We start from the raw sequence: 14,596 nt of genomic DNA on the forward strand, positions 1-14,596 counted from the left end.
ATTATGCCTTCAACAAAAATTTGATTTTAAATTAAAAATTGTGCAAGAAAAGATGCAGATCAGAATCATGTGTTACCTGATACACATGTTTTTAAAACACCTTAGAAGAAATTCAGTAAAAAGAAACATGGTGAAGCTATAAGCAATGCTAACTGATACATAGATGGGAGATCAAGAGCTTCTCATCTCCATCTTCGCTAATCCTGGAACATGGGAGAAGACAACAAAACAAAGGTAAATGCAAAATGGAGGAAAGAAAAACATTTTTTTTTCTTGCAAGGCTGAATTAAAGAGGGAAATTTGACCCTGTGGGGATAGAGAAAGCATACAATTGACAAGCTCAAAATTATTTGCCTGCTGCAACAACTTGCAGTCATCAAGCATCCCACTTAAAACATGGACACAAGTTTTTCCAACAGCTGCCCCTCTACACACGTCCAGTGCACAGTGAGAAAGGACAGCTAGTGAAAACATTAGGGCCTGTCATGATGTGGATAAACAGTTGAGGAAAGAAAATGGAACACAGAAAACCAAACCAAACCCTTTCCTCTTCATGTCTCATCAGGCAGTGCTGCAGACATACCAAATCTGACCTGCAGGATTTCATGCCCATGCACTGCAGGATTCTTATAGAAGAGGCAGTCTAGGAGATTCCTAGAGTGTATAGAGGATAATTTCCTGCTCCAACTGGTAAATGAGCCTACCAGGGATGGAGCCCCGCTAGACCTCCTGTTCACAAACAGAGAGGGGTTGGTGGGAGATGTGGTGGTCGGTGGACGTCTGGGACACAGTGATCACGAAATAATAGAGTTTTCAATACTCAGGGACACAAGGAGGGATATCAATAAAACCTCTACGTTGAACTTCCGGAGGACAGATTTTGGCCTATTCAGAAGACTAGTTCAGAGTGTACCCTGGGAAACAGCCCTTGAAAACAAAGGGGTCCAGGAGGGATGGGTGTACTTCAAGAAGCAAGTTTTGAAAGCACAGGAGCAGGCTATCCCAGTGTGCCGAAAGGCGAGTTGGCGGGGAAGACGACCGGTCTGGCTGAACAGGGAGATTTTGAAAGAAATTAGGGTAAAGAAGAGAGTCTACCGATTATGGAAAAAAGGGCTGGCTATTCAGGAAGAATTTGGGAATACAGTTAGGTCGTGTAAAAAAAAATTAGGGGGATGAAGGCACAACTTGAACTGAATCTTGCCACCTGTGTGAAGGATAACAAAAAGTCCTTCTACAGATACATCAATAGCAAAAGGAGGGGCAAGGAAAACCTTCATTCTTTACTGGACATGGGCGGGAATAGAGTTATCAAAGATGAGGAAAAGGCTGAGGTATTTAACACCTTCTTTGTCTCAGTTTTCAACAATAAGACAGGTTGTCCTGAGGACAGCTGGCTTCTGGAGCTTGTAGACAGAGACAAGAATCTGAATAGCCCCCCTATAATCCAGAAGGAAACAGTTAGTGACCTACTGAGCTGCTTGGATCCCCACAAGTCTATGGAACCAGATGGGATCCACCCAAGGGTGATGAGGGAGCTGGCGGAAGAGCTCGCCAAGCCTCTCTCCATCATCTACCAACAGTCCTGGCTCACTGGGGAGGTCCCGGATGATTGGAAGTTGGCGAATGTCATGCCAATCCACAAAAAGGGCCGGAAGGAGGACCCAGGAAACTACAGGCCCATCAGCCTGACCTCAGTGCCTGGCAAGGTTATGAAGCAGATCATCCTCAGTGCAATCACACAGCACTTACAGGATGGACAAGGGATCAGACCCAGCCAGCATGGGTTTAGGAAGGGCAGGTCCTGTCTGACCAACCTGATCTCCTTTTATGATCAGGTGACCCACCTGGTGGATGAGGGGAATGCTGTGGATGTGGTCTACCTGGACTTCAGCAGGGCCTTTGACACCGTCTCCCACAGCATTCTCCTGAAAAAGCTGGCAGCCCATGGCTTGGACAGGGGCACTCTGTGCTGGGTTAGGAACTGGCTAGATGGCCAGGCCCAGAGAGTGGTGGTGAATGGTGCTGCATCCAGCTGGCGGCTGGTCACTAGTGGTGTCCTCCAGGGATCAATGTTGGGCCCAGTTCTGTTTTATATCTTTATTGATGATCTGGACAAGGGGATTGAGTCCATCATCAGCAAATTTGCAGATGACACAAAGCTGGGGGGGAGTGTTGATCAGCCGGAAGGAAGGAGGGCTCTGCAGAGGGACCTCGATAGGTTGGAGAGTTGGGCCGATTCCAACGGGATGAGGTTCAACAAGGCCAAGTGCTGGGTCCTGCACTTTGGCCACAACAACCCCATGCAGCGCTACAGGCTGGGGACAGAGTGGCTGGAGAGCAGCCAGACAGAAAGAGACCTGGGAGTTTGGATTGACAAGAAGTTGAACGTGAGCCAGCAGTGTGCCCAGGTGGCCAAGAAGGCCAATGGCATCCTGGCCTGTATCAGGAACAGTGTGGCCAGCAGGTCCAAGGATGTGATTCTTCCCCTGTACTCAGCACTGGTGAGGCCACACCTCGAGTACTGTGTCCAGTTCTGGACCCCTCAGTTCAGGAAGGACATTGAGGTGTTGGAGCAGGTCCAGAGGAGGGCAACTACGCTGGTAAAGGGACTCAAGCACAAGTCCTATGAGGAGAGGCTGAGGGAGCTGGGGTTGTTTAGCCTGGAGAAGAGGAGGCTCAGGGGAGACCTCATCACTCTCTACAACTACCTGAAAGGAGGTTGTAGCCAGGTGGGGGTTGGTCTCTTTTCCCAGGCAACTGTCAGCAAGACAAGAGGGCATGGTCTCAAGTTGTGCCAAGGGAGGTTTAGGTTAGATATTAGAAAGAATTTCTTTACAGAGAGGGTGATCAGACATTGGAATGGGCTGTCCAGGGCAGTGGTGGATTCTCCGTCCCTGGAGATTTTTAAAAAGAGACTGGATGTGGCACTTAGCGCCATGGTCTAGTAACCACAGCGGTAGTGGATCAAGGGTTGGACTTGATGATCTCGGAGGTCCCTTCCAACCCAGCTGATTCTATGATTCTGTGATTCTTCCGTGGTCTCAGGTATTGGACTAGCTGCGTACTGGAGATGACTCACCCTGGCAGCATTCCTGCTCCTTTTTTTCCTGATTGAGAAGTGCACTTTTTTAAAATTAAGATTGTGCCAAGTATAAACAGTACTTTCACTAAAGAATAGTCAAACACACACACAAAATGGGTAGAACACAACATTCTCTTTTTTAATCCATTAGCAGGCCTTTAGTGCACCCACTGAGACTTAAATCAATGTGTACAAAATTGGCAATAACAAATCAAACTGACAAATGCTGGGAAAGAGGACAGAAATAATCTATTTTGTGGAGCAACAATAAAGCAAATCTTTTTGCAACTTCTGAACTGATACATGCAGGAAGGCTGAGTCATATAGCCTAAACTACCTCTAGTAATTTATCTGGTGTTCACCCACAATCAGATTCATTCACCTCTAGGAGTGGGTAACTCCTAGAAGGGAGGAAGCAGGAGGTGCTTCATTCAGCAGTCTATCACATTCACCTCTGAAGTGTACTCCACAGGTCTAATTCTTTCCTTCCTTCCCCCTTCAACAAAACTAAATATCTGTCTGCAGACCCACTGTGTAATGTCAGGAACTGCATTGTTTTTCATTCACCTGACCAGATGCAGGAGGGAGTATCTAAGAATGTAAAAGGCCAAAGCAAGAATGATTATACTAGTGCAATGTGCTGAACAGTTGCTGATCTCTCCATAATTTACTAAACCACAGAAGGGAGTAATATGATGTGCAGATATTACTGTGGCTATTATGTGACTGTAAAAAGAGACATTCAGAAAGCAAAAGTGGCTAGGAAATACCAGACATGTATTGAACCCATTAACAAATAAATGGCTTGTGTAATGGTCGTCTTGATGTTGCTGAGATAAAATCACTCCAGTTCACATCTGTTATACTTTTATTTCTTCACTTCAATTCTGTGCTGCACTGCAAGTCTGCTAATTAAACCACTCCAAATCTATATTTAAAAGTTCATACAGGATCAGATGCCCAGTAAGGTTAAATTTGACCCAAGTGTTTTCTTCGAAAAAACATGTGCAAAGAAACTAGGGCAACAGGGAGAAGCCCAAAATTGGTGCAAATGACCTGCAAAGTGACGATTAGACTGTGGCCAGTGATACCTAGGGATGGCTCAGCAGCTCCACAATTAGTGCTGCTTAATTAGAGTCCATGAGAGGGCAAGACATTGACAACATTTTAATAGAAACTGCAAATGGTAGGATTAACCCTGGCTTTTGTTCTGTTCCACTCTGCTTTAAATCTGCAGAACTGCACATTTAGACTACCAGAATAGGAAAAACTTGATGGATGAGCACTTACAGAATTATTTTACTTCATAATTTAAAAGATGCCAACTTTTTTTAAATGTCACCTCTTCCCTGTTTAAATCCATTGCAGCTATGCCTACAGCAATGCATCATGTGTGAAGCTACGAGGAATTTAAGCATGTCTGCACTGGTAAAAGAGGACTAAAGATGACAGTGTCAGGACCTCCACAACTTCCATGTCAGATCACTCACGTTCCACTCTTCAGTGCACTGAACAGGACACCTGCCCCAGCCACACTGCCTGTATAGGCACACAGCCTTTCCATGCTTCAAGTGCCTGGTAATCTGCCAGGGATATATTTGATATATAGGTTCTTGCATGCTCTCATATACTACCTGGATTCATCACAGGATGCAAAAAAGCAGTGGCTGCCAATGTCTCAGCAATATGTGCAGAGTCGCTGCTTGACACAGCACTTAGTGTTGATTGTTTCAGAGTGGCAGGGCCAGTGTGCTGAACATCCTCCTCAGTGACAAGGACTGCATTCCAGGGAAGTGCTGTGCTGGTCTGTGCTGACCCCTTGCCCTGCACTGCATTTGCACCACACAAGCTGCTCTTTTCCCTTCTCCCCTAGATGTACAGTCTTTGAAGATGTGCGTGAAATATGCCAGAGGATTTGTGCAGAAAAAACACTGAAGAATATTTTGGGTGCATTTTTTGTGTCAAGTCTTTTCCAATCCACTCTGATTTCTGATGCCAAGCCTAATTTTAGGTCCTTGCACTTGAAATTCCATTATGATGATCAAATACACTACACCTCCGTCTTTTGTACGGACAGATCAGGAAATTATGAAGACTGTAAAATTAAGTAACATTTAAAATGTTAACAGCTGTGTGCTGGAAAGCAGAGACATTCCTCATGGGTTGGAACAATAAAAATGCATATACCTATATGTTGGGAGTTATAGGCTGCTGCTCAGGAAATCAATGCTGGTGTTCACAAAGAAAATTGATTGTACCTTCCCTGCTCAATTTGTGCTTGTTGGATAATAAATTATGAACACCTACCTCTCGTAAAGAGTCTAAATCTATGAATGGGAGCGATAGGAGTTTCAACCACACTAAGCTGAAAAGTAAAAATCAAGATAGGGGAAAAAGCCACCAGGAGCATGGACCTGGATAATTTCTTACTTTAGCTATTGACATATCTGGAATCTGTCATAATGAAAATGCAAGTGACCCTACTTGCCAGTTCTATTCTGTTTTGAAAGATTCTGTCAATTTGAAAGAAAACAATCAAATATTTCCAGTAAAGTCAGCGGGGTTTCAGCATATGCTCTGCACCTTTACTGAATCAGGACTGTAAAAGCAAACATTATTGGACTGCACTCAGAACAGTGTTTCATTGCAAACAAGTTTTCTTAGTATTTAAAGAAAATCTCAACCATCCTAATTAAATATGTGAGTAGAGGAAATAAAAGGAAGGAAAAGTTTATTATTTATAACACAGTGACTATAGTTATGCTGCGGTCAGAGGATGAATTACACCCTTGTTACGCTTTCCAACTCCACTAATTCATATAAATGGAGTGCTTGCTACATGATAGGGTAATTGCAGTGTAAATACAATAGTCTTTATATAACTGGATACTGAAAAAAGTGTCAGTGTTACTGAGGTGGCAATAAGAATTAATTTGGACGTGTCATTAACGTTCAAATTCTTTGAATCAGTGATAATTAGGATATAGAAAAGCATAACCAAAAATGTAATTACACTGAACTAAGGGCTCAACTGCGCAAGTATTAAGAGGCTGCTCATGGGAGTAAGTATGCTTGAACATAAACTGAGGATCACCAAATCAAGCTGTAAAACACTACCGTGGCTTTATAATGACGCAACATGGAAGTGAAAAACTTAATTAACGACATTTTTCAGCTGTAAGAAATGTGCTGAGGGTTGTTGTGCACACCAAAAATAATTCCCTTGTATTTTGTACTGGGGGATCAAATTCTGCCAGGAAACACACCTTTCCCTCCTAGTGCACGTTAGCTGTAGCTCCTGTAGGGGCTAGTGGATCCATTCTCTAGAACATTTCAAAACAATTGTACAATGAATGCAGACAGGACTTTGTAACATGAAAGCGCTAAAGTTTCCTAAACACATAAAATCTTTGCCAATTCCCTACTAAGAGGTACTACTAAACTTCTTTGTTCTAACTCTGATCAGCTTACTGTGAGCTATGACACCTTCTTAACTTTGGATACCATAATGTTCTTTTGTACACAACGACCAAATTGCTCCTTGAATGCTTACAGAAAACAAATGACATATATAACTTTCTGTTAAAATGGTGAAGAAACTCCACAGTCAGTGTAAAAGTTTCTTTAAATTCAAAGACTCATGTGCTCATGTTATACCACTTCATGATGTTAGCCTACACCAGTGGCAACATGAGCACATAAGGCAGGCATGTAGTGGACAGCACTGCTGCTATTGTGAAAGAAATCCCACACCAGGAGAAAACAAAAAATGGGCAGATATCTCCAACAGATGAGAAGCCTACACAGGTCACTTTCCATCCACAGTTTATGGATCAGCTACTTTTTCTCAGAAATATTCATCTCAAATGCGTAATCAGTGGAATCCACACTCTTTCAGCAATTGTTTTTTAGGATACATATTTTGTTAGGTGCCCTTTAACTCTGTATCCTGGCAGAGAGTACTTCTTATTTGACTGCTGGAATCTACACTTCCTTCCAGGTGAGTGAATATTTCCAGTCACTTCCCCTGCTCATTCTGGCTTGATTTTTTTCATTCCTAAATGACTTAATCTCCTTTGCAGGTAATAGGGGGAGACATATACAGGGATGGATAGAATATAGGTGGTACTAAATAATGCTGTTCCTTGCCTTGTATTTGAAGGCAGCTGCAGCTGAGGGAGCCCTGGCGACTTCTCATCTCACGATAAGGAAAGTGGATTCTCTAGCTCACTCATGACAAATACTCAGTCACCTAAACATACCCATATCTTCCAGACAAGTCCTGCTTCCTACCCTGGAAATGCTGAGCCTTCCAAGGTACACCACTTACACTTGTTAAAGATGTACCTGGTTTGTATTCTTTGCTGTGATTAATTGCAGCAGCCTGATGTGTTTTCCATAAACTCTTTTTTTAACCTCAGTTGCTGAACAGTGCAGAAGCCTCTAGAATCTTCTGCTCCCTCTTTATTTGCTATTTCTTGAAGTACAATTATTCCTACACTCTCAAAATCAGACTGTTACAATGTATTCTGTAGCTATGTCCCAGAAACAAGGACAGTTTTAAAACTCATCTATCACAGAATCAGTCATGAAGTGAAAAAGAAGACACAGATGAGATTTTTTTAAATCCAGCCTTCAAGATAGAATGAGAGATGCACACTCTCATAAAATCCCATCTTCCAGCACATACATTGAAATGAGGCAGAATGCTTCACTATCAAACACTCCTTGGTAGCCCACGCTCTGACGTGACAGCACATAATGCAAATATTTATAGCAGGAAGTCCTCAGGAATGATCAGTCACCACCAAATGGCAGCAGTTTATCAAGCACTAATTCCTGATATGGGAAACCCAGCTGAGGCAGCACTTCCACAAAAACACAACACAGAGAAGGTCTCTTTCAATAATTAGCTCCAATTTACATAGCTTTCCCCATGATGCTAAGTGTATTTGATGAGTGCCACCATGATCTATGAGACAGGAACTATGGCATGAAAGCTCCAGAGGTTCAATCAGCTGAGATGCTTTGCATCAAATACACAGTGCGTGAATGCTCCCAATTTAGTGAAGACATTTGTCCTGAGGCTAAAGCATTGATTCTCCACTTACTGTCTTTTAATTGTGATGTATCCAATTTATCTTTTTAGGTTATAAACTTTTAGGGGAAAAGGTTCTTCTTCTTCACTCTGCATGCTGTTCTCATGCCAGCTTTATTTTACTGCAAGTAAACCACGTTCAGGTTAAATCATTTTCATATTAGCTAGATAACACTTTTCTATTGCTAGAATTAATTGCTGTAACATGTATTTTTTCCTACAACATCTGATGTAAGGATGAACCAGTGGTGACAACATTATGAATAAATGAAGAGTAAATAGAGGAACATTCCAGATGTTGTAAAAATGTCCTTTTCTACTCAGAAAACTGTTTGTTCATCCATGCCATGGTAATGTTTATGCTTTAGTAGTATAAACTCCTGTGCACAAGCACTGCTTTCTACTAGTCCAGAAAAAAGGAAGCCATCCAGGATGTTTCTTTTCTTTTTTTTTCTTTTTTTCCCTCCAGAATTGCAGGTGTTCTGTTTTACTGCCATTACCTCCAGGCCTATCTGCTGCCTCAAATTCACATTTACACTCCTGCCATGTATGAATTGGCCAAAGTGCACAGCCTTTCGTTCCCAGATATTCAAGTTTGATGATTCACAGGCGATAAAATGTGACAGGACTTTTCACCAACAAATGAACTGCAGGGCATCCTAATCAGCAGGCAAGGCAGCTCTAATAACTGGGTTACAGTGTAAGGAAATAAACTCAAATGGAGCAGAACATTCATAAGACAAGAAACGCTAGATGCTACCTCAGCCTAAAGCACCACTGGTGCTATACAAAGACATCCAACTAACACAGCAACTTTTTTTTCCCCTCTGGAAGCAGGATTCCTTTCAACTGCCAGTTAAAGACAGTCTCAGCAGAGCATGAACAAGAATGGCAACCGCTTACATCCCCCAGCATGACTACTTCAAGCTTCTTTTCCCTTTCCAATTGCAGCAAACTGCAGTCAGACAGACAATGGAGTGTTTTGTTGCTGTGGTGGTTTTAGTTTGCAGAGTTAGGATACTGCTGGTTTTCAGTGTTTTCAGGTCTGGTTGACAGGCAGGACAGGACACACACCAAGCCGCCCATATGCCAGCTGCTGTCCCTGCCGCAGGAGGTGCCACACGCTCAGAGGCTCACACAGAACCCACTTGGGTGGCTCTGGCATCAGCTGCAGATGAATTTGTGCTAACAGTGAAAAACACTGTCCCCAGAAGGGCATCTGTCCCCAAATGCTGCTTCTCAAAGGACACCTGCTCTGGATCTTTTTCCTAAGCTGTGCCAAACAAAAAGGTTTGCTTGTGTCAAATACACAAAGTCTCGTTCCCTCTGTTCCCCTACTGACAGCCTAAGCTCAAAGTGAATTTGTGATCCTGTCACTACAATGGCAAAACTCTCTTTGGTTCAAGGCAATCATCTTTTCAAAAAACTTGAGCCTCTACATCCACAGCAGGATCCCTAATGAGATTTTCTCCCAGCAAAATTATTTTTTCTAACACACTTAGGTCCCTCAGTCACTGCTAAAACTCCTACTGACTGCAATAGAGGGTAAATTTCTAAGCACAGACCACAGGATCCTTCTTCCAGCAGAAAGGATGTGCAGAAACCTGTCCCAGGATCTGAAGACAGTTTCCTCTGAGCAGCAGAGACCCTCTCTGCATCCAGGCCACAGCAGTTGGAAGACCATGGCTTTTGCTGGTACTGTAAGAAATGACATGCCTGGGAGACTGTGGCATTGCTCTGAATCACTGGAGCAATGAAAACAGCTGAGGAATTTGATGCATCCTATTCCATCAAGAAGGGCCCTGTGTGCCAAGTCTCACCAGGATAAGAAGTGTCAGGGACCTCAGATGAGCTATGGGTATGGCACTAGACTATCATGGCCCTTAACTGATCACACAGAAGAATAGGGGAAAATAAAACAAGGTACTTCTTCTCTGCTCAGTTGTGCTCAGATTATGATGCAAGAGACAGGAAAAAAAAAAAGAGATGGGGCTGCCCCCCTCAGTATACTTCACTGTGGAGGCACTGCAGAGAGATGGGAAGGGACCCAGCAACACGGATAGGAAAAGCTATAGATAGAAAAACTCTCTGACTGAAGACGGATGAGCATAGCAAAATACAAACTACAGTATCTGCTGCTTCTTTTGGGCAAGAATTTTCTGATCATTGCTCCAAGTCAGTATCTAGAAAAAATATGCTTTAAAATGGATGTAGAAGTTCATTTTGGGATTTCTTGAACACTTCCTCTCTCCTTCCACCAAAACCAAAAGTCCATTAGTGAAATTAGTGAAGTCACAGCCAAAAGGTGAGTACTGTTCTAAAGGTAATGTCTGCACTTAGCACAGTGTTACCCAAGCCTCAGCAGCAAGAACCAAGGAAAGGTTAGGCCTGGACATATCCCTTGTTATCTCCTTTCCCATCTGTGCAGTAACACCATTTGCCAATGGTACAGGGTGCTGTTAAACATTCAAATACTTTAGAAAGGGTTGGGCATGTACTGCAGAGAGCCAGATGGAGAAAGCCATCTGATGGTGTCAGCTGCGACTGGAGTTTGAAGGATCACACTTAGCTGAAAGCCTTCACACAGGCAGGAATCAGCCCAATATTTTTCTCTAAACTCTAAAGGAGTTTTCAAATCTATAACACTTTCCCTCCCTCTTTGCACTCATACAGAAGGGTCCATCCAGGTTCATACTGCATAACCTTTGTTGCCATTCCTTTCTTTCGTTGCCTTCACTTAGTGTTTGCCTTACAATGCACCAAATAAGTCATGCAGCAAAACAACAGAGAAAAAGATGCTGCAGCTACAACACTGCTGGCCTTTCTGGTCTGCAAAAAACCACACTAGCTATTTTGCAACCCAGAAAGGCAGGGAAAATTAGAAGATGATAGAAAAAGAATGCTATTTCCAAGGACACTGGTTTGGCCCTCAAACAGAAAACTGTTATCTGATACCACTTTTAATTGTATTTTACTTTTCAGTCATACACAGTATACTCAACTAAAGGTCATAATAGGTAGTTCTCATCTGATTTCTATGGAAGACCATGAGTACAGCATGAAGAATATTTTTTTTTAAACACAAGTCTTGCTTAGCTGCAAGGGAATGGTTGCTTTATTTCCCTAGACATACATATGTAAAGGCCTCAACTGAAGAACTTGGAGAGATTACATATTTGCATATTACAAAGGCACAGATCCTCAGACATTCTTCTACTAACTCCATACATACTGCTGATACTTAATAATGAAAGGGTAACCCTTCCATACTAGACTTGAAAAATTTGCTTAAATGGTTCCCACTCAGGTCTAAGACATGGATGTGAATAAAGCAAAAAAAATTACTCTAATCTCTCAACCTACTGGTATTTATTGCATTAGTTGGCTGGCTTACCTTTCAGAGAAGACTGGGACTAAATCAGTGGCATAGACTGTCTCCCCAAATTAATAACTACTGGGAAATTAACAGCAAGTCCTGAGTCAACAATACATGACTCAATACAGGCTAAAAAGAACTTTTTCAGCATCTCACACAATGAAGATATCCAAGGCCAGATCATAATGTTCCTCTGATGACAGCTGAAGGAAACTCTCCAGGCTCTAAAACTGATGAATGGCTTCACCGTGAGCACATCAGAAAGGCACAAGAAGGCATGAGTGCCTTTTATTCCTAAAGGACGTGCCAGCAGCCCCTACCTAGCATCCAGTTTGCAGCTATTGTGTGCATCCAAAGAAGGCAAAGAGAAACCACCAAAGTCTTTTCATAGCTCAGAGGTGAAGAAATTAATCCTTCCTGGCCCTGGTGGAATCAGATGCTGCCAACACACAGCATGGGAGACTTTTCAGTTCTAGAAATATTAAGATAAAAAAACCCCAAAACAAAAAACCAGCCAACCAACCATCCAAAAAACCACCACCAACAGCAAACAAAGCAACAATAAAAAAAATACACCAAAAAAGAAGTTAAAAATTTAAGCTTCAGTGATGTCCACTGAAATCTAAATACACCCAGAGGCAAGATAGTTTTTCCTGAAACCATCTTCTAGACTAAACAATATCTGAGCTCATCCTTTTCTTATGCTGGTTGGACTACAACTCCTCAGCTCATGCAGGTCTCTGCCAAGCCCGGCAGGCAGTGAAATGCTGTCAGCAAGGCCAGACAAGCTTTGGAGGTCATCAAGTCTCTCTGCAGGCTTCTAAAAAATGTTTCACTCTCAGGTGATGAAATTTTCCAATACCAGGCAAGATATACAGCTTTTTAGATCCATTTGAGCCACAGAGCTTTGCTAAGCTTTAGCAAATCAAAATTTCTCTCAAAGAAGCCTCAATCTGTCAAAAATGATGTCCAGTCTTTTGGCAGATCGGGTCCTAGGTGCCCGCTTCTTACCACTGATGGGAGTGTGTCACAGTGTGGCTGCTCCTGGAACTCAGGGACACTGCTGTGAGAAGGCTCGTGGGTTGATGAAAAAAGCACCTTAAAACAGGAAAATTTTTCTGGACATTTACCACATTTACCACCCAAGGATCCCAAATCCTCTAGAAGTATCGTGTATCATGCAAACCTCACAACACCCAGCAGAGAGAAGGTAACTTTACAGAACAGGATGCAGCTAGGATGTGGGACTTGCCCCAGATCAGAGAGGTTATCTGTGACAGATTTAGATCTGAATCTGCATTCTCCTGATGTACAAACCCACATCTTCACTGAAAGACTACACATTTCTCTGTACCACAGTACACCGCAGAGCAAATCTTATGTTCAGTTTTGATAAAAAAGTATACAAAGCAGGCAGGGAAAGCAAGGCAGAGCACAGTGAAAAACAGGTAACATACATGAAAAAAATAAAATGTCAGCATAACTTACAGGAGCTGCATTGTTTTTTACTGTGACACTCGGAGTTGTGGCTCGTAGGGCCCCACTCACACCATGGTAGTACTTGAAGCAGATCTTTGTTTCAGCTAAAAAAAAACAAGAAATGGATTATTTAAGATTAGAAGAATTGCCAGGGAGAAGCTGTGTGATCAGTTGCAGCTCACAGGCATAAGACTGGCAAGCAGTTAAGATTTTGAATGGTTCATTCTGTCTGGCTGGCATGACAGGATACCTCCTGCCTCTGATCTTCCCCTTTGCCAGAGTGAAATTTAGAGTTTGGTTCCTGTGATTTAAAACAGTTCAAACCCAAACCTCTTCTGAGCAGCAGTTATGACAGACAGACCTTAGAGCACCTGAGTAGACTCTTTTAGCTACATTAGGAAGAAAAAAAGTAGGAACAGATAAATCCTTGCTCTTCAGACACACTAAACACTAATGTGCTATGAAATTGGGAAACTTTTTCAGGACAATGAGATTGCATAGTTGCTCACTGACAGGTTTCACTGCGCCAATACATTCTGGCCTTGGTCAGGGCAAGGATATAGATCTCCACAGATTAACTGCTCTGTCAGTTACAACATTAAAGCATTTTTCAGAAACAGCAGAGGATCACCAGACCCTGACTCAGTGTATTTCCACTGACTTCCAAAGATTTAGATTAGGTGAGGAACACAGGAAAGATCATGATTAAAATAAATATTACTAAGTGAGGGAAACCCATTTCAATAACTGTATCAAGGCATATAAGTAGCCTTGCTACTTAAATAGCTATAAATAGCTTCTTGCTAATCAGCCCCTCACAACCCCCTTTCTTGTGTCCTACAAGAATGAAAGACAGTTTCATCCAGATTCTCTGTTGGACTGTAACTACAAACAGACATGAATTGCTAGTATTTGCCATGATCCTGTTCCCCTTCTTGCCTGGAACCAGTGACCTCCTGAAGCACATCCTGGCCTGCCTGCTGGCAGCAATTATCCACTGTTATATATGTAACAGGTATATTCCTCGGATCTGAAAAACACGTGTTTAAATAAAAGCAGCATTCACATTTTCTAGTTTTAACTGGATAATGCCATGGAAATTTTCATCTGTTCCATAAAATACTTGAAGGTGTTCTTCCTAATCACATTTTTCCTTAACATCTGTTTTGCAGCTGCTGCTGAAGCCCAAGGAAAACACCAGCCTTTGCCTGCAGAGCCACAACGACATTCACTGCAACTACAGTGCCTATGTAGGAAAATAATAAAGAAATGCCAACTATGTGTTTTAATATAAAAATTGTATTGCAGTTTTAACATCAGTAAGAATATAAGCTAAATCACTGCAGCTGTGACAAAAGATTATGCAACGTTAAGAGCTGGGACTTTGGCCACAGATTATGGTGCTGTGATCTGCTGTTTGCTAGATCCAAGAAACAGCCATGCAGTGCTCCAAGTGGAAGCAAAACTTGGAGATGTGAAAAGTGGTGGAAGCTCTCAAAAATGCAGGCCTGAGTCACTTACCCTGATGCCTACACGTACACAGGGATACAAGACGAAAAAG

At 42.4% G+C, this 14,596-nt stretch overlaps 1 protein-coding gene across 9 annotated transcripts in view; it reads right to left on the minus strand.

Moving 5' to 3' along the window:
* HECW1 (HECT, C2 and WW domain containing E3 ubiquitin protein ligase 1) overlaps positions 1–14,596 on the minus strand; it is a 265,996-nt gene that overhangs the window by 120,553 nt on the left and 130,847 nt on the right. For all 9 annotated transcript variants that reach the window (XR_003533038.1, XM_027675830.1, XM_027675827.1 and 6 more), the window contains one exon: positions 13,045–13,139. Coding sequence is in view for 8 of the 9 variants with exons in the window: in XM_027675830.1 (XP_027531631.1) it covers positions 13,045–13,139 (95 nt within the window). In the remaining variant the exon portion in view is untranslated. The remainder of the gene's footprint in view (positions 1–13,044; positions 13,140–14,596) is intronic.

The sequence above is a fragment of the Neopelma chrysocephalum genome, unplaced genomic scaffold (genome assembly GCF_003984885.1).
Source record: "Neopelma chrysocephalum unplaced genomic scaffold, ASM398488v2 Primary Assembly neopelma1_26, whole genome shotgun sequence".
Lineage (NCBI taxonomy): Eukaryota > Metazoa > Chordata > Aves > Passeriformes > Pipridae > Neopelma > Neopelma chrysocephalum.